Genomic DNA, 19,744 nt, shown 5'->3' on the forward strand with positions numbered 1-19,744 from the left:
CGATATCGTAATTTTTTTTATTTTTAATTAGTACACAAAGGTTGTTTTTTTGTTGCTGCACACTTTTGTGCACTAACTAAAAAAAGTTCTTACCGTATAAAGACAAAGCGCAGAACGTGCACTACACATAGACTGTTACAGCCGTAACAGTTTGTTAACAGGCTGTAACTACTCCGTTAACGGAGAGTACTAAATAAGATTTAGGCGTAGTTGATTTTACAATCGACATTTACATACATCAACTTAGGGTTTTGGTTTGATCAGTTACTCTTTTAATTGAAAGAAAGTCTTCTATAGATTTGAATTAAAAAAAAAAATGTTGCGTCACAAAATAGAGACCCCCTCCTCCTCGTAACAAATCGTCAACAAACCCCACCCTCCCTATAGCGTGACGTAATTTATGGACGACCCTACGATCAAAAGAATGATAGAAATAAAAAAAGAAAACAAAATGATATATTTAAATATTGAGACAAAATATATGAAATCACTTGAATAATTGCAATATTAGATATCAATTTGTAACCCTCTCAGAAAACCTTTTCCTTTCATGGTTTAGTACTATCAAGTGGCCATTTCATGGAGGGAATCGAGCTCTAAGCTGAGTATCTAGCACTAAGCTCTTCAACTACACTCTCTAATCTTTGTCAAATAGTTGTGTTTCAATAATCTAAAATAAAATCAAGATACTTTAACGTTTCAGTAAGCATTGTATGCTTCTTTTATAAAAGAATGCAAACACTAAATATTATTCACAAAAAAAGTTTCTTCAAACTATGTAAGAGAGGGGGAGGGGTGGTGTTGTTAGGCGATCGCCCCTCCCCTATTGATCTGCCCTTGTTAGAAATATTATTTTGATGCCTATTTTATAGGGCATTTTAGTTTTCAAGCTTTGTATGGTATACACATGAGCATACTAAGGTTTGGAGTTTTAGTTTTTACTTAAAGCCCACAATCCAGAAAGGTATCACATTATAGTTGACGGCAAGCACATAATAAAAAAATAACATAAAATAACATGTCAGTGATTGATGAGACAAAAAATATATATACATAAATTAACTTGTAAAATAAATATTTATTCAAAATATCATACAAAATTTCTTAAATTACATTAAAAATCTATATTTACAAAATACTGTATAAAAAATAAACTTTATTGAGGAAGCAAGTTTCTAATAGTTTGTTTCGAACTGGTAGAAAGTTCTGTAGGAAATATAATGTCGAATTCAACTATTAAGTCACTAAATTTATCATTACATTTCGGGTTAGGTAAACCACAACCACTAATAATGTTCCTTTCACCTGGTTGAATAACTTTATTCCAACTGATAGTTTTAACATCGCCATTGATCAGTGGGACTGGAATTTGACCACCACATAAAGCTTCACGTAATGAGATTTTTGGTTTAAAAATTAAGTTATTGTTTTTATCCCTACTGTAATATGGATGCGATTTGTCTCTTATAACAAAGACTATGTCAGCAGGAATATGACCTTTAATTTGATCCCCTTCTTTGGGGAATGTTATTTTAGTCCCTTCCTTCCATCCTTTTTTGATTTCAATACTTAAAATTTTCTGCTCAGATGCATAGCTTTGGCCATCTTCACAAAGAACCTTTTTTGTAATTTTAATTTGTTTTGAACAGCCATATGAAATATCTTCTAAACTTACGAATAAATCTTTTATAATTGGAGGATCTTGAATTTTTTGTCGCTTATTTGCTTTCTGAGATCTCGGATCAAAATTGAAATTAACTTCTTCATCTGAAAATATTCTCGAATTAGTGTGTGGAAAGCCGTTAAACCTGCTAAACAAACTTTCAAACCCATCGCCACTTTCACCAAATACACGACTAAAGGTGTTAAACGCATCTCCAGAAGTAAATGTAAACGTCTGGAATCCACAGTTTTCTCCAAAATTAAAAGTTTGATCGCCATTCATATGTGAAGCATCGGGATTAAAACCATTTTTTAAACCGTTTTCTCCATACTTGTCATAAATTTCTCGCTTTTTATCGTCACTTAAAACTTCGTAAGCCTCAGAAATTTCTTTAAACTTCTCTTCTGCACCTGGCTGCTTGTTTTTATCAGGATGATATTTTAAAGCTAATTTTCTGTAAGCTTTTTTCAACGCAGCTCCATCGGCTGATTTTTCAACTCCAAGTATTTTATAGTAGTCTTTTCCCATCGCGAGTTAATTTCTTTAAATAAATTTCTCAAATAATAAAATCAGACACTTTTCAAGTGCTTTCGTTGATAATTCTTGCGTTTCTATTTTTCTAATGTTAATTAAATGAGTTCTCTAATATAAATAATCAACCGATTTCTAGAGTTTTCTTTCAAGTTTTTTATTCTGAAATGTTTTGATTATTTTCTTCTAGAATGTTCTTGCGGTAAACTGAGATTTTATTCGGTATCATTCAAATTTTCTAGATACGACGAGATATCGATGCGCTCGCTGTGATCTAAGTTTATTTATGGGGATGGAGAATTTTTCTTCAATATTCATAAATTTTTTAAATCCGCTAGATGATTAACTTGAAATTTGCCCTAAAATTAATTATTTTTGGCAAATTTTAAGTCAATCTAATTTAAATCAATGTATAAAACTACCCATTGATCAATCATTAATTTTCAAGTTGACATAAATCAAAATTTTAAACAAATTTCTTTATTTTATTTTATTTTGTATCATTTTTAAATCAGTAAAAACTAGAGCAACCCGATCTTGATTTTAGAAGTTTTGGACAAAATAAAATAAATACCATTATATCTCCATCAGACGAAATATATTTCTTGTTACCTGGTGTGTCATTTATGAGTTACCTTCTATTTTCGAAATATAAACAGTTTGCTTGGAGTTTGAATCATGTCATGTTCAAAAAATCTTTTTAAAACTAATCTGCAAGAAAAAAATTCTTATAAAAAATTCTCAGATTTTCTTTGTTATTATTTTATTATTTCATTATACCTAAGATTAAATACGAGTAAAAAAAAGACCTTTTTCAAATATTAATATTAACGGTAATATACATATATTACTAATATCATTATAATACATATCTACTACATTAATATACATATCTATACAGCTTCATTTATTTTAAACTATTGTTTTACATATTAAATAATATTCTTTATTACATCTGGCTCGTCTATAAAATTAAAATATTTAAAGTATTTAAGCAATTATAATTATAAGAGTTATAATTATTAGTTATCATTGAATAAGGTTAATAAAGAATAGTTAAAATAATAATAAAGTAAGAAGCATTGGATTGCATTATTGGTTATATAAAGCTCTGGATATTAAATTTTTAACATGTCTGGTGATGAAAATATTAGGCCACAAGATTATTTGGAAAAAATCACCAGCCACCATAATGAGGGCTTTGGATTCTCTTTGGACATAACAGCTATTAAAAATGCTTCCGAAAAGAAAAAAGATACAGAGATTCAAAATTTAGATGTTGATATCTTTGAACAAGAGAAATTTGAATCCGAAGTGATCCGACAAGTAGATAAAGCTATTGAAGCTTCAGAAATTAATAATAAAAAATGTGCTTTGAATAAAGATATTAAATCATTAAACGAGGAAATTAGGTTTGCTATATATTTTTACTTGAAATTTTGTATCATGTATGTATATATGTATATATGTATACATATATATATATATATATATATATATATATATATATATATATATATATATATATACACATATAAATATATGTATATATTAGCATATATATAAATATATATATGTATATATAAATATACATATAAATATATGTATATATATATACATGTATATATATGCATATATATATATATATGTATATATATATACATGTGTGTGTAATATATATATATATATATATATATATATATATATATATATATATATATATATATATATATATATATATACAGGGGCTATTATAGACTGTTTTTGACAGCGCCAACGTATTTGGGCACCGATTTGGGCGCTGCCTAAATTAAATATTGAGGAACTTTTTTTTTTACGTTTTTTATGATAAATATTTTTTTTTTTCCCTAAAAAACATTTTCGGCAATATTTCCGCTAAATTTCTCCTGGAAAAGCCCCTGATATATATATACATTTTTTTTTTAATTTGGTTATGCTAAAATATTTAAATATTTAAAGTTGTTAAATATATTACTATACTACTAATATCTATATACTATTATCTATATTACTATATACTATTATCTATATTGCTTATATTAAATATACTATATAGATATAAATATATATATATATATAAATATATATATATATTTATATATATATATATATATATATATATATATATATATATATATATATATATATATATATATATATATATATATATATATATATATATATATATATATACTTAGTGGTGTACACTGAATTTTTAGATGTTTGAGTTTTGACACTTGCAGGCATTGTGCAAACTCCAAACTTTTGTATGTTTATGCTTATATCAAAAAATAATGTTTTGCAAAGAATTGGAGTGATTGGAGCTTGGGAACAAAAAAAAACCCTAATTTTTGGGCCCACCCAGCCCTTAACGTGGGAGCAATGGTTTATAAAATATTTTCTTTACTCTTTTTATCTAAATTCATATTCATCAACAAATTTCAGGTTTCATCTAATAATCTCTTAGTGTTCAGTTTTTATGACCCTGCAATGTTTACAGCCCCCTCACATTGAGGGGGGTTAAAACTTTATAAGGTCATAGTTTTTGAAAAATTAGAGATTATTGCATGAAATTTGAAATTTGTTGATGAATATAATTTTAGATAAAAATAGTAAAGAAAATATTTTATAAACTCGTTGCTCCCACGTTAAGGGCTGGGTGGGCCCAAAAATTAGGGTTTTTTATTCCCAAGCTCCAATCACCCCAATTCTTTGCAAAATATTATTTTTTGATATAAGCATAAACATTCAAAAGTTTGGAGTTTGCACAATGCTTGTAAGTGTCCAAACTCAAACATCTAAAAATCAAGTGTACACCACTGATATATATATATATATATATATATATATATATATATATATATATATATATATATATATATATATATATATATATATATATATATATATATATATATATATATATATATATATATATATATATATATGTATATATATATATAAATATATATATATATATATTTATATATATATATATATTGCTTAATTGTTTATGTTGATTTATTGATGTATTTTGATATATATTGATAAATTGGTTCAATTTTTTCAAATATTTTATAAATTTCATTCCGAGTTTCTTCGTTACAAAATTCTTTATTGTAAACGACACAATGTTACAACAACACATCAAAATAATAACAATATATTTACCTGTAAATATTATACAAAGGTGTAACATAATGCCGACTGGAAGGTTCACTCTCATATAGCCTGGCTTAAATGAAGAGAGCAACTTTGTTAACAATACAAATTCATAATGGACAAGGACAAAAAAATAAACAAGTTTCAAAAAGTAAATGAAAACAAACCCAAAGAAAAGCCAAAAATAGAATAGAATATATACATATATATGAGTATATCACTATAACACTAATGGAAAACTATTGTCTCTAATTAAGTGAGTTTAAGAAGAATAGTTTAAGTTTTTCTTTTAACCTTTTTTTATTTAGTTTAAGAAATTCCAGTCACTAACTGCAGAGTTTTTAAAGGAATGTCTATCATAAAATTTTGTATCAAAAGGTTGAACACAAAACCCGCCTCTTTGAGACATCCTAGTAGATTGGGTATGAGCATGTATTAATGGAGTAAACCATTCTGTAAAGATAGAGGGCATCTTTACAGAATGGTTTACTCCGTCAATTTTTATGTAGTTAGAAAAATCTATTGATTGGATATCCTTGAATGAACTTTTTAGCAGAATATATAGAATAAGGCAAAGTAGATTTTGATGTTTTTTTGTCAACAAGATGTCTTAGTTTAGACAGAATTGCATTGGATCTATTTAATTTTATTGTTAAATGATTCCAGGTTCAACTTTCATCAATCTTTATTTCAAGATAGTTAGCCCATTTTAGAGGGAAAAGTTTTATACCGTTTAATTTTATTTTAAATTAATTATGAGATTTTATTAACCTTGGTTTGAAAATAATCAACTCAATTTTTCTTGTATTTAAAGAGTTTTGTTGGCATTTAACCAGTTGTGAAGCTTTTTTAGATCATAGTTGACATATTTATTAATTTTATTGATTGACTTATTAAAATACAGCAGATTTGTATCATCGATGTGAAGTGTTAAACTCTACATGCGAAGTGTTAGACTCTACAAAATTTTATGGCCTTTAATAAATCATTTATATAGATTAAAAACATAAATGAACCCAGCACAGACCCTTGAGGCACATCAGGATTGACATCATAAATACAAGATTTAGATCCGTTGACAGACACAAACTGTTTTCTTTTTGTAAGGAAAGACTCCTTTTATACCATAGTAAGCTAGTTTTTTTTTAATTTTAATATCCACAGTATCAAAGGCTTTTTGAAGGTCTATAAAGACGCCACAACCAAACAATACTTCATCTAGAGCACTTCTAATATTTTCAGTCATACTTAGTAGGGCAAATGATGTAGAATAATTTGTTCTGAAACCAAATTGTAAATCACACAGAAAGTGTTGTTAAGGAAATTATAAACTCGATTAAACATAAGCTTTTCTAAAATTATATCAATATTTGAGAGCAGGGATATTGGTCTATAGTTAGATACTAATAACATTAAATCTTTTTTATAAATAGGAACAATTTTAGCAATCTTTAAAATACCAGGAAAGACTCCGTAGAGAATGAGATATTGAAAATATTTGACAAATAAATTGAAATTTCATTTCTAAGTAGTTTGAAGATATTTATTGGGATACTATTAGGACCAGATGACTTACATGCATCTAGAGATTCAATAACCTTTTATTATTTCACAACAATCCGTAGGCTTAGTAAAAAAGAAATTTGGTGAAGGGTTTGATGGGTAATCAGTAAAGTTATTCTTAGATAAAGGAATGTTTGATTGAATGTCTAAGCCAATATTAGCAATACCTTTCCATGTTGCTTTCATATTGAGTATTTTTTTTAAAAATAGTTGTTATAGTAATTTTTTTTTACTTTCTTTAATTATTAATTAAAGTGATATATGGTACTTTTTGTATCATTATAAAATACAGTTTTATCAGAATCCTTTGATTGTATATATTTTTTAAAAAGCTTATTTTGTATTTAATAGAGAGTTTTAGATCATCAGAGATCCATGGTTTTGTTTTGATTTTTATATCTGTTTTAGATAATCTTCTAAAAGGAGCATTAATATCGAGCAATTTATTTATAGTGTTAATAGTTTAAAGAAGCAAGCTATTACAGTCATTATCACAAGAATCATTGGCATCCATATCATTAAAATCTTTTTAGAATCAGATAAAAATGATGCCTCAAATACTTTACAGTTTCTTTCATAAACAGCTGATTTTTGGTTAGATGCTACTTTTAAAATGTCATGAGCAATCAGAAAATTGAGGAAAGTGATCAGATATAGAAGTTGTGAAATTACCTTCAGTAAAGTTATTTGATTTAAGGTTTGAAAATATGTTGTCAATTAATGTTTAAAATTTATTAAATCTACGAGTAGGGTGGACAATATAAGACAAGAAGTAGAGGATAGTTAGAGGAGTAGGCAAGTAGTTAGAGAATAGTAAATTTAAGAACTCTTGAATTGAATGCAACTCACTTTTAATTATATCTATATTAAAATCACCTAGTAGAAATACAGTTTTATTTTCTTTAAAAAGTTTGTCAAGTAATGGAAAAACATAGATTGTATTAAACTCATCTATTGTCATTATTGGATGTTTATATACACAACCAATTATAATATTAAACTTTTAAGGGTTTATTAATTTAACAAAAACAGATTCTAATTCTTTTGGTTTGTAAACATGAAGATCCTTTCTAGGTTTATATGCTAACTTATTGTTAATGTATAAGAGAGCACCTCCAGCTTGTAATTATGTGGGTGTGTGTTCGTAGCAGTAACCATTGAGGGAGATATTGGTAGTTGGAACTGTATTATTAATTAATTTAGTTTCTGTTATTCCAATAATATCAAATTCTAGTTGAGCTAATTTTAATAAATGTTCCAAGTCATCAATGTGCTTTGAGAGGGAAGCAATGTTTAGGTGAATTAGCTTACAAGAATTTTTATCATTAGAAAGATAACTTAAACCACTGATATCAGTGTAGAAACTATTAAATGCTGATTTTGTTTTAGGATCAGCTTCACATGAGAGGTTATTAAAGGTGTCAGTAATAGATTTGAGATTTTTTAAAGGGTGACTAACAAATTTTTTTTTAATGCTATTTGAGCCACTAGTATTAGAATATTTGTTGTTGAATGGAAATATAGAGCTCAGACAAGTACATAGTAATTCTTCTATTACTTCTCCTATGCACCCATTTTTGAATTGTAATTGAAGACACCCAATATGAACTATTATAGCTGATGCCTATTGTTTTAAACAATAAGCGAAAGTTCTCATGCATCCCAAGCCTCTCTCAAAAACATTGTCAAAAAATATTTTATCAGCTTTTTTTTCTTTCCATTCTGTTGATTCATTTAGTTGGTCTTTAATTTTTTGTCTACTAATTTGTTTGCATGTTTTTTCTTTATATGAATCCTTTTCTGTGCTGTTCATTTTTGAAACTTTCAATTTTCACAGTATCTCAATCCTTTTTATTTTTATTGAGCGGTATTCTTTGTCAGCTTTTCAATTTCTCAGCTCAAGACATTTTTTAATTATATTTTAATCTAAACTTATAACAGGAAAATTTACAAAGACCTTAAAATTAATAATTTATAAAATTATTTAATTCATCTTTTCAAGAAAATTCAAACTGAAATAACTTTCAAAATACCACTATGTGGTTGTTTTCTTGTTGAATTTTTTAAAGAAATTAAAATTTATTATAATAATTTAAAAAAAAAGTAATTTATATCAATACTATATTCATGTTAAAGGGATCGTAAACCAATCCAAGACATGCTGTGTTCATATTAAAGAGAATGATGAAAAAAAATGTTCAGGCTAAATTTTTTTGAAAAAAAGAAAAGAATAAATGAATACCAAGAATAACTAACTTTTTTATTTTAGTCAAAGCTCGCCTTCTCCATTTTATTGGAGGCCTAAAAGTCAGCATAATATACGCCATAATCTATGGACTTGATAATTTATTCAACTGTGTTTTATTCCTAAGAGTTTCAGTACATGATGTCATTGATTTTTTTGTTTGTTTGCGTAAGAGGTTGATTATGTAAACAAACAAAGAAGTCAATGATGTCACTAACAATGACATACTAAAACTCTTTGGAGTAAAACATGCTTGAATAAATTATCAAGTCTGTAGATTGTGGTGTATTAATTTTTTACATTTTGTTTCTTCAATACTTTTTGCTTATAACTAAAAATATTTTCAAAAAAGGGATTCTAGTTTGTTATTCACAAATAAAACTTTTGATTGTTTTTTGTTACAAGTGTGACATCACAAAAAGGTATTTACTGAATTTAATATATATGCATAAATATTTTTTCAAAGATAAATTTTGTTTTGTTTAAATTATATTAAAATAGTTATTAAAATGCTTTTATGTAATCATAATAATATTAAATATTTATTTATTATGATAATTGGAAAATACTATACTGATATTAAAAATTAAAAAATTCTAAATTTTATTAACTGAAGAAATTAGTATCAATAAATTTCCATACACTATTCAAAAATGTATTGTTCCATACATTATTCTAAATGTAAATTTAGTTAAATTTTATTGTAAAAATATGCAAAAAGATTGTAAAAAAAGTGTGTTTGAAATATTAGCTGTCTGGTTTCACAAATTTGAGAATTGCCCCTGTCGTTTTTTTCTGTTTTATCTCATCCATAATCATATGAATTGTTTTTCTAAAACACCTTCAGCAAAACAATGTCTTAAAGCCAGATATTATTTTATGATGTTTCTGAGACCTAATATTTTTACTATAGATATGCATTTACTTACTTTTTGCCAACTTAAATCCATTTGGTTATTTTGCTAAAAGATAAAAAAAACAAAACAAGAATAATAAAAAAAACCTTTCGCTGCCTCAACCCAAACCCTCAGTCAATGTAGCAGCAACTTATTTGCATGTTCTCGCATGTGCATCACTCGATGTAATTACTGAAGCCCTTGCAACTCTTTAAATCATTATCACATCAGAGTGCTGATCAAACTGTGTTTATATTTTTTTTAGTTTTTTTTTAATTTTAAGTTAACCGCGAGGAGTTTGTTGGAAACTCAAACAATTATTTTACACTAAGCTTTATTTTTTTAAATTAGAAAATGCTTTGATTTATTTAAAATTGTTATTCTTTAGTTTAACTGCAAGTTTACTTTCAGCACTGTACTGCAAGTTTACTTTCAGCACTGTACTGCAAGATATTTTGGTACAAGAGAGTACAAATTTAGCTTTACTGTAAAAATACCATTTAAAATACCACTATTAAACAATGAAAGATTAAAAAAGTAAATAAAAAAATGATAGATGTTGTAAACAAAAAAATAAATAAAAAAATGATAGATGTTATAAACAAAAAAATAAATATAAAAATGATAGATGTTATAAACAAAAAAATAAATAAAAAAATGATAGATGTTATAAACAAAAAAATAAATAAAAAAATGATAGATGTTATAAACAAAAACAATTTCAAATTAATAGATAAATTGAAAAGTTTCTGCAACCTATTTGTTATATATTTTGTATGCTACAAATGTAACTATATGCTACCTCACCACTGTGTACCAATGTCAGTTTGGAAGGATTTGGCATGTAGTAACTATGCACGAAAAAGATCTATTATGTTCAAAAAACACTTCCTTTCTTTTTTCACTTTAATTAGCGGTGACGTTTGAGTTTAGACTTCAAAATCAAAAAGCTTGCATATTGTTGTCTGCTCTGACATAAAAGCCTCATCAACAAGGAAGATAGCAGGAAATGTTCTTATTAAGTTCTGAAGTGCTTCATTTTTAAAGTATTAATTTATAGAAAAGTTATTTAGAAGACATTGATGTGTTCTATGTAATAAATTCTGAATTCTCAGAATTCATGAATTCTCTATCATAAATTTCTCGAAAAACTTTATGTTTATTTTTCTCATTTTTTTCATTTTTAAAAATTAAAAAATTAAAATTGTATTATATTTTATTTCAAATATAACTTATTGCAATTAGTATTTGTTCTTTATCAATATAAAGTTCAAATTGCAATCTCTCAAATTAAAATTATACTGTGTTGTCTGTGGTGTTAGTGTGCATATAAATATCTTTTAAATTCACAGAAGAAAATTTGAGTATTAATTAAAGAGTTTTTTATATTTTATGTATATATACAGTGGTGGCCAAAAGTCCCGGAACATCATATTTAATGTTATGAAATCAATATATTTGTGTGAAAAACAATTTATTAGTAAATTTTTTTAAATTTTTTTTAATAAAATAAGTGTTTATAACAATTTTAAAGATGATAGGTACATGCACATACATGATAAAAGTTCAATATTTAATGGAAGCATAGTTATTGTCAATTACAATTTGGATACGTTTTGGCATGCTGTTTCAAAGTTTTGTACAATAGTCTGGTGTAATTTCATGGATCCACACTGATTTGATTGCCTCAACTAAATCATTATAGGATCTAGGCTTTTTGGCAGCAGCTTTTACTTTCATAATATGCCAACAATTTTCAATAACATTAAGATCTGGTGATGACCCAGGCCAATTTTCAAGGGTTTGAATTCCTTCATCAACAAACCACTTCTTTACAATTTTGGCTGTGTGGCATGGTGCACCATCCTGTTGGAAATAAGTACAGTTCAAGATCTGCATGAAAGATGGCAACTTCTCTTTCATAACATCCAAATAGACTTTGCTGTTTATTGTTGTATTCTTGGGCATTATCCATAATGGCCCACGTCCTTTGGCAGAAATAGCACCCCAAACCATACAAGACACAGGAGCCTTGACACTGCTAACTGTATATTTTGGCATATATCTACAGTTTTTTGGTCTTCTTACAAAGTTGTTTGTAACATTAAATTGTTTAATACATGTTTCATCAGAAAAAAGAACTTTAGACCAATTTTCTCCAGTCCAATTTTTGTAGCGCTGACAAAATGTTTTTCGATCTTATAGGTTTTTTAATGATAAAAAAGGTTTTTTTGCTGGCTTGCATGCCTTCATTTTGAAATCAACCAAAAGCCTTCTTCTAACTGTTCGGTCACTTACTTTTTTCTCAATAAAAATTTCTTTTGAAATCTCGTGTGCAGATAGCCGTGGATTTGCATGGCTGATCCGGCCAATAAGTTTGTCGGTTCTTGAGGTGGTTGCTCTGGGCCTGCCTGATCTCATCTTTAAAGTAAAATTTAATTGGGGCTCTTCTTTATGCCTTTTAAAAGTTCTACTTACAGTTGATAATGAACAATCAAGCTTTTCAGATATTTCTCTTTGAACTAAACCTTGTTCATATAATACAGCAATAATTCCTCTTTTTTTAGGTGAAAGTTCTGGCATAATATAGCTGATAAATTGCTTATGAATAATACAAAACGATAATAAATTGCGCAATATACAAATATGTAACTATAAACATATTACTATGTAAAAACAAAAGCATCAAACTTTCAAAATTTATACTTTAGATCAAAAATAAATTTTTTTGGTCGTTAAATGTTTTGTTCCAAGACTTTTGGCCACCACTGTAGGTGTCTGCAAAGAGTTTCTCCGCGCAGCGGCCAAGGTTCGTGTTTCGGAGTTTAAGAGTTGAGAGAGGGTTGCACCACAAATAACAATTAAAAAAAAAATTAAAAAAAAAAAAATTGAAAAAAAAAAAAAAAAAAAAAAAAAAAGTAGCCTCCTCGACTGTAGTGGCCCCCCTCGGGCCTTGGGGAGGTGAATAATCTAAAAAAAAAAAAAAAAAAAAAAAAGTTCGGTTATATAATTTAACGTAACAATATAAGTATTTTGTGTGATTTTATAAATATAAATATTAAGTATCAATAATCTTTATTCTGCAGTTCTGTTAAAAACCATTAAAAGATTAAATAATTTCTAAAATAAGTTGGCAAAATAAATTTGTAAACCTGACTCTTCTGTCAATTTTTTCTTATCATTTAGATAATTAATTTTTTATCCACATAAATAAGCATAATATATAAAGATTTGTGATATTATTTTAAAAAGAAAGAACCTAAAGAAATTATGTTATATGCAACATTTGCAGCAAAAAACTATTATGCAAAAATTTGTCAACTATTTGCCTGCACCAGTATCTAAAAGGTTCCACAAATTCAAAAAAAAAATAGGAGTCAAAAGTACCTATCCACATCATACCCATTGACATCTTGTCAACAAGTAAAATAGCGATTGAATAACAATCAAACAGTTTTAATATATGTAAAACTTGGAACTCCGAATGAGGAATTTATATTCAAAATCACAGCTGTAGATAGGTTCTCTTTTAAACAAGTAGCTAAAAGTGAGTTTATACAACATAGTATGGCTGAAGGAGGATTCAATCTACCACAGAATCCTTGTGGTATACAACAAATAATGGTGGAATTTTATGGTGGATTTTTTATTATATTAAGGGAAGAAGAGCTAGTATAAAATATAAAGAAATTAAAAATGGAGTATAAAAAGTTGAGTGTATCTATGAAGGAATTAGTGAATGAACCAGTCTTAAAAATTAAAGATATATGAATGTTTGTATATATGGAAATTCAAAAGATTCATACAGTTTTTACAATTTTTTTAAGCTATATATATATTGAAGGTAGTGGTAAAGTAAAAAAGGTGCTAGAAATATTAGAAGAAAAATCATTGATCTTTACTTAAACAAAGATGTTGTAGCTTTTATCACTCGTCTGTTATGCAAAAATTCAGGAGTTTTTGGTTCCTGCTTATCCGCTGCTAGATGCAAAGCATGTTTGTAATGTTACAAACTTTGCATCTACCAGTTATAAAAATATTTTATACTGAAAGAAAGAAATGCAATGTTAAAAACAATAATGATACTGATGATGCAGTAGATAAAGTTGTTAAAGAATATGAATAAGGTTTAGAAAATAAAGTACAGGAACAGGAAGAGCTGTAATTGAATACTTAAATTAAAATACAATTGAAGGTATAAAGAATCTCCTACAAAAATGATGAAGAAAAACAGAGAAACATTAATTAATGAGAAGATTCCACACTATCAACTGTGAAGAGATTAAAAAATTTTTTTTTGCAAATATACAGGAAGTTAATTCTAAAATAAGTCAAGAATTTCTGCAGAAAATAAAGGAAGCAATTAATATCAGAAGAGATAATAATATTGTATCTTCAATTTTTTCCAAAATTCAAGATCTGATGACAAAGATGGTTTTGCTTCTTCATTTTTTAAATCTGCACCAAAGGATGAAATTTATAAAACTGAGAAAGCAATCCTAAATAGATTGTACTCCAATTGCTTGAAAATGGACAGTGATGAGAGTGATGATAATTTTTCTAATGCTAAAGCTGAATTTGAATATAATAACAAAAACAATTATTTCTCTAAGAACAATCAAATTTATTAATTAAAGATAATTTACAGATATTAATACTGGATGAATGTGAATAGTATTATCAAACGTTCAAATTAAAACAATAAGACAAGAATGTAATATCTTTTAAACAACTGGTTACAGAATAAAAAAATTAGAACTTAAGGATGCACTCTCAATAATAAAATCTACATCAACACAAAAGGAATTTTTTCTTTATTTATTAAAATTATTTTAGAGAATTTTTTTTGTAAATTTTATTTAACAAATTTATGAAAAGGTAGTTTTGAAATGGGCAACCGATCATATGCTAACATGATACCATCATACAGCCAACTAAAACACTTTTGGCTCAACTTATTTTTTATAACAAATAGGTTGGGCCAACAGGCAAACTAAACTGTTCTGCTTGGGGTATAAAATAGTAGTAGAAGCTAGACAGGGTTATTATTATTTTTTAATTGAAATATATTACCCATACCATCTATTACAATAATACTCCATCTAACTATTATAGTACCATCTATTATAATAATTTTCTCAATATCTTATGTTATAGGTATTTTAGTTGATAATTATTATGTCCTTAATTATTAATGTTTAAAAGCACAGAAAAGTTTCAAAATATGGTTTGGCATTTGAATTGTTTAATTAAAAAAAAATGTGATTAAAATACACATGGAGGACCAACAAATAAAAATATTTTTTTACTTATTTTAAAACAAAAAAACTGTTTAGTTTCTAAATATGAGATTATATTTATTTTTGTGGTCAAAAATGAATCTTATTTTATATTACTTTCTTGCCCAATAATCTAATAATCATTCACCCAAGCATTCATTTGTTTTTTACACTTTTTGGTCAGCCAATTTTTTTTTAAAAAAGCAGATGGCAGTTTTTAAGGATTGGCTTTAATTTTTTGTACTAAAAGTAAACAACTGCGCTAGATTAAGAGGATGCCCATTAATTATGTCAACAAAATAGGGGGAAGAAGGGTCTGCATTTTTTTTTGACAGTTGTTGACAAAGGGGAGGGAAAAGTCAAAACAAGGCAATGTCAACTATGTTACTTTTTTTAGCAGCATTTGCAGTTCTGTGTTACATACTCACTCAACCTTCAGTATTTGAATAAAGCTATTAATATTCCTACTTTTTAAAAACTGTGTTGTGTTTTAAAAAGACTTGACACATACAGAACTGAATAAGCACTCACAAGATGTTTATTCGTAACATTATTATTTTTTTTTAAGCTGTTGGTTAGTCTGGTGTGAAAACAAAAAAGAGTTATGTAAATACATAGTCTACATTATATTATTTAAATGTTTATACCAGGGATTTACTCTGCGGCTCGCAAGCTTCATATGGTTCTTTCGATGTCAAGATGCAGCTCTTTAGCTCCATGCATAAATTTTAATATTATATTAATGTAAAGATGTTGGTAGCTCTTTTAAAACCAAAACTTTGTAAATTGTAACTTTTAGCTCTTCCGTCTCAAAATGTTGCAGACCCCTGGTTTATATAGTTTGTTAAATGCATTTTTTGTTATACTAGATTCTATTAGCAATATTTGGCCTTCACTTTGAAATTGGATTAGGTCTAATATTAAAATGAGGAAACTTTAAATGGCCCATTAAAGTGTTGTATTTATTTGAAATATGTTCATAATTTGTAAGGTGTACACATTTTTATGAACCCTTTAACTTTTTTTTGTTCAGAATAAGTCTTTGTAGTTATAAACTCGAAATATGTTCATAAGTTAAAATTTTATTAAAATTTTTTTTATATATACCTTTTACTTTTATTCACTTTTTGTTCAGAACAACATTTGTAATTTTAAATTCATTTGAAATATGTTTGTAAGTTAAAATTTGAATAAATTTTTTTTCTAAATGTTTTACTTTTAATCATTTTTTTGTTTTCATTGTAAACTAGTCTATTTAAAATATTGTTTGTTTGTTTTTTTCCATTTTAATTTGACTTTTTGGAGGAGGAGGGTAATCAAATGTTGATGTAGTTTCATAGGAGGAGTCTTTAGAAATTTGGCAAGTTGTGAGGGGGATATAAAATTTGCCAAAAAACTGTTGACTTAATGGACAGCCCCTAAACTTCATATCATTGATGCATGTTAAAATTTTATACTTTCTGCAGCTACACTTGGTTTCTATTTAAAGTTACGACCACTAAAATTAGTAGTAATTTAAAATAACGACTGCTCGAATTTCTAATAATTTAAAATAACTACCACTCAGTTTACTAGTAATTTAAAATAACCACTTGAATGACTAGTTATTTAAAATCAAAAAATTAAAACTGTCTTTAAGCATTGTAAAGCATTAAGGGGTATTACTAAAAATATTTTAAATTAAATTTTTCTTATGTTTAATAAATGATTTTATAGAAGTTTAGTTTATATAAAAATTTAAACAAGTTAAATATAGAAAAATATTAAACATCTAAAATTAATTTGTTTTTTTGTCTGGAAAACAATCTAGATTAAAGTTTTTTTTTAAACTATTCTTATGAGATTTTTTTATACATTTTAGGTTGAAACTGTTTTCATAAATCATAAAACTGTGGTTGATTAAGTCCAACAATGGTGTGCAGTAAATCATACTCATTTGATTCACTAAATGATAATTGTTGTTGACCAAGGTTTTTATTATAAATTGGCAAACCTGCAGAGTTGTTAATTCCTATCATATGTTACTATCCAGATCAATAACTGTCTTGCATAGATACTGTTTGCCAAAATTAATGTACTTAAACCTCCCCATATAGTCATTTCACTATGATGTCACCAGTTTTGTTTCATGCTCACCTAAGTATGCATTTATTAAAGCAGTCCTATTAGTTTTTGTCATTAATTCTTTAATACTGCTTTAATGTTACTATTTATGGAATTGTTTAATTGTATTTTAATTGTTTAATTCCTTTTTCTTTTTTAATGTAAATAAATACTTCATTTTTATTTTAGGTTTATAATGTATATAATAATATTTTTGCTGGTTTTTAATGCACTTAATAATTATTTTTATTCTAGAATTAATTGGTTTAATGTGCATAATAAATATTTTTATTATAGAATTAATTAATTTAATGCACATTATAAATATTTTTATTATAGAATTGTGTCTAAAGATCTTGATGATATTGAACAGATATTTGAAAATGCGAAAATGGGGTATAACGAAGACACAAAAAAAGTTTCTTTTTCTTTACTTCAAAAAAAGAAAACCAAGGTATCCTTTTTAAAAAAAAAAGAAGCTTTAAAAATGTTTTACAATTTTTGCTTATTCATATTACTTTTATTTGATTTATGTAGCCCGTGGATGATCAAGTATAATGAGAACATTATTTTACAACATTTAAATTTTTTTGCACTTAAACTATTTTGTTGTTTTTTTGTGCTGCTGATTTTTCTTCAAAATTTTAAATAAAATTGGCTTAATTGATTTAAATATTTGAGCTTTTTAACTTCATATAGTTCAAAAAGTTATACAATTTTTAATTTTAGTGTAAAGTTTTTACCATTGTATTTTCATGATCCAGCATTTTTTGATGTTAGACATTCTTACTAATATACAGACTATTCTTAGCTAAATTAATATTCATCAATAAGCTTTAAATTTCATACGATAATCTTTTAGCATTCAAAAATCATGACCATTTTAACTTTGAATCCCCTCAATTTGAGAGGGTTACAAATTTTTTGTGGTAAAAATTTTTGAAAGAAATTACTTTATGAACAATTTATCAATGAATGTTTAGTTAAGAATAGTAGAAAAAATCATCTTGTTGCTCTCATGTTTGGGGCAAAGGCATCTCAAATTTTAGAGCTTTTTTGTTTCCAGGCTTTTATCATCACAATTTTTTCAAAGCATTCTTATTTTAAATATATAAACTTCTTTTTATAAATATAAAATATTAAAAAATGCTGAATCTGCAACTTAATAGACTGGAATGTTTTTTGCTTTTTTAATAAAAATAAAAACATTCTGAATGTTTTTATTTTTATTTTTTACTGTTTGCATACATCGACTAACAAATAGGTAGAACATGTTAGGAGTGCGCTACATCGACTGATAAACAGGTAGAACATGTGAAAAGTGCTGCTACATCAACTGACAAATAGAAAAACATATGATGAGTGCTGCTACATTCACTGAGGGTTTTGCTTTGGGAAGGCAATCCATCAATTAAAAAAAACAACACATATATATATGCATATACATATATATACATATATTTACATAAATATACATATATATACATATACATATACATGTTTACATTATATATTTTATTTTTATTATTAGGAACAATACTTGAAGCAAATAAAAAATCAATGTGTTGCTGCTGAGGAAGAGTATCAAAAACTAATGAAGCCTAAAGAATCAACAGGTTTTTTTATTTATTTGTACAATATAATATATTATTTATTTATTAAAATTGGTTTATTTATATATAATTTGTTTTAACAAAATATTTTATGTAATACTCTTTTGTTAAGTGTTTTTTTTTAGTTTAATATATTTTTAGATATGAGTATTAATACAAGCTCCACGATTGGAAGTTCTTTATTCACTATTAAAATGTTAAAAGAAGTTGAACTTGGTCAAATAACTCCATTTGAGGCTTTGAAAAAAAACATTTCTAAAGAGAACAAAAAGGATTCTCTACTTCTAATGAGAAACTTCTCCAATGATGATAAAGAAGATTCATTTGAGAAAAATGACATTCATAAAATAGAATGTATGCAGAAAAATTTAGAGAAGGGGAAAATAAAAAGGAAAAGATCATCAGATGACGAATTTGTTCCATTTGATGATGAATCTAGTGATGATTTTGATGAAGTAAAGTCATTATCTTTAAATAAACCAAACGCAAAAAAAAAGTGTTGTGTTTCAGTTAATAAGACTATATGTGTCAAAGATGATGGAGATTTTAATACATATAAAGAGAGAATAAAGTATGCCATCTTTTTAATTATTTTTTTTTTTATGTAATAATTTTTTCTAGTTTGTTTTGCTAAGTTTTTTTTTTTTTATGATTTTTTTTTCATGATA

The 19,744-nt window shown here is 26.3% G+C and overlaps 2 protein-coding genes across 3 annotated transcripts in view; one reads left to right on the top strand and one right to left on the bottom strand.

The window, feature by feature from the left end:
* Positions 1 to 1,058: 1,058 nt before the first annotated feature.
* Positions 1,059 to 2,720, bottom strand: LOC100214993 (dnaJ homolog subfamily B member 4). The gene has a single exon (XM_065791144.1). The coding sequence runs from the start codon at positions 2,189 to 2,191 to the stop codon at positions 1,157 to 1,159; it is 1,035 nt and encodes a 344-aa protein (XP_065647216.1). The 5' UTR covers positions 2,192 to 2,720; the 3' UTR covers positions 1,059 to 1,156.
* Positions 2,721 to 2,776: 56 nt separating this feature from the next.
* The window catches only part of LOC100206578 (DNA excision repair protein ERCC-6), a 39,664-nt gene continuing 22,696 nt past the window's right edge, over positions 2,777 to 19,744 (top strand). The window contains exons 1-4 of one of the 2 annotated variants that reach the window (XM_065791140.1): positions 2,777 to 3,606; positions 17,803 to 17,917; positions 18,995 to 19,079; positions 19,218 to 19,647. In XM_065791140.1, coding sequence (XP_065647212.1) covers positions 3,326 to 3,606; positions 17,803 to 17,917; positions 18,995 to 19,079; positions 19,218 to 19,647 — 911 coding nt within the window. In that variant the 5' untranslated portion in view covers positions 2,777 to 3,325. Of the gene's footprint in view, positions 3,607 to 9,403; positions 9,608 to 17,802; positions 17,918 to 18,994; positions 19,080 to 19,217; positions 19,648 to 19,744 lie in introns of those variants that run through there. The other variant, XM_065791141.1, reaches the window with a different exon arrangement.

The sequence above is a fragment of the Hydra vulgaris genome, chromosome 02 (genome assembly GCF_038396675.1).
Source record: "Hydra vulgaris chromosome 02, alternate assembly HydraT2T_AEP".
NCBI lineage: Eukaryota > Metazoa > Cnidaria > Hydrozoa > Anthoathecata > Hydridae > Hydra > Hydra vulgaris.

Bases quoted from the DNA above. Each gene is read 5' to 3' on its own strand.
- LOC100214993 (XM_065791144.1), bottom strand. From the start codon at position 2,191: ATGGGAAAAGACTACTATAAAATACTTGGAGTTGAAAAATCAGCCGAT.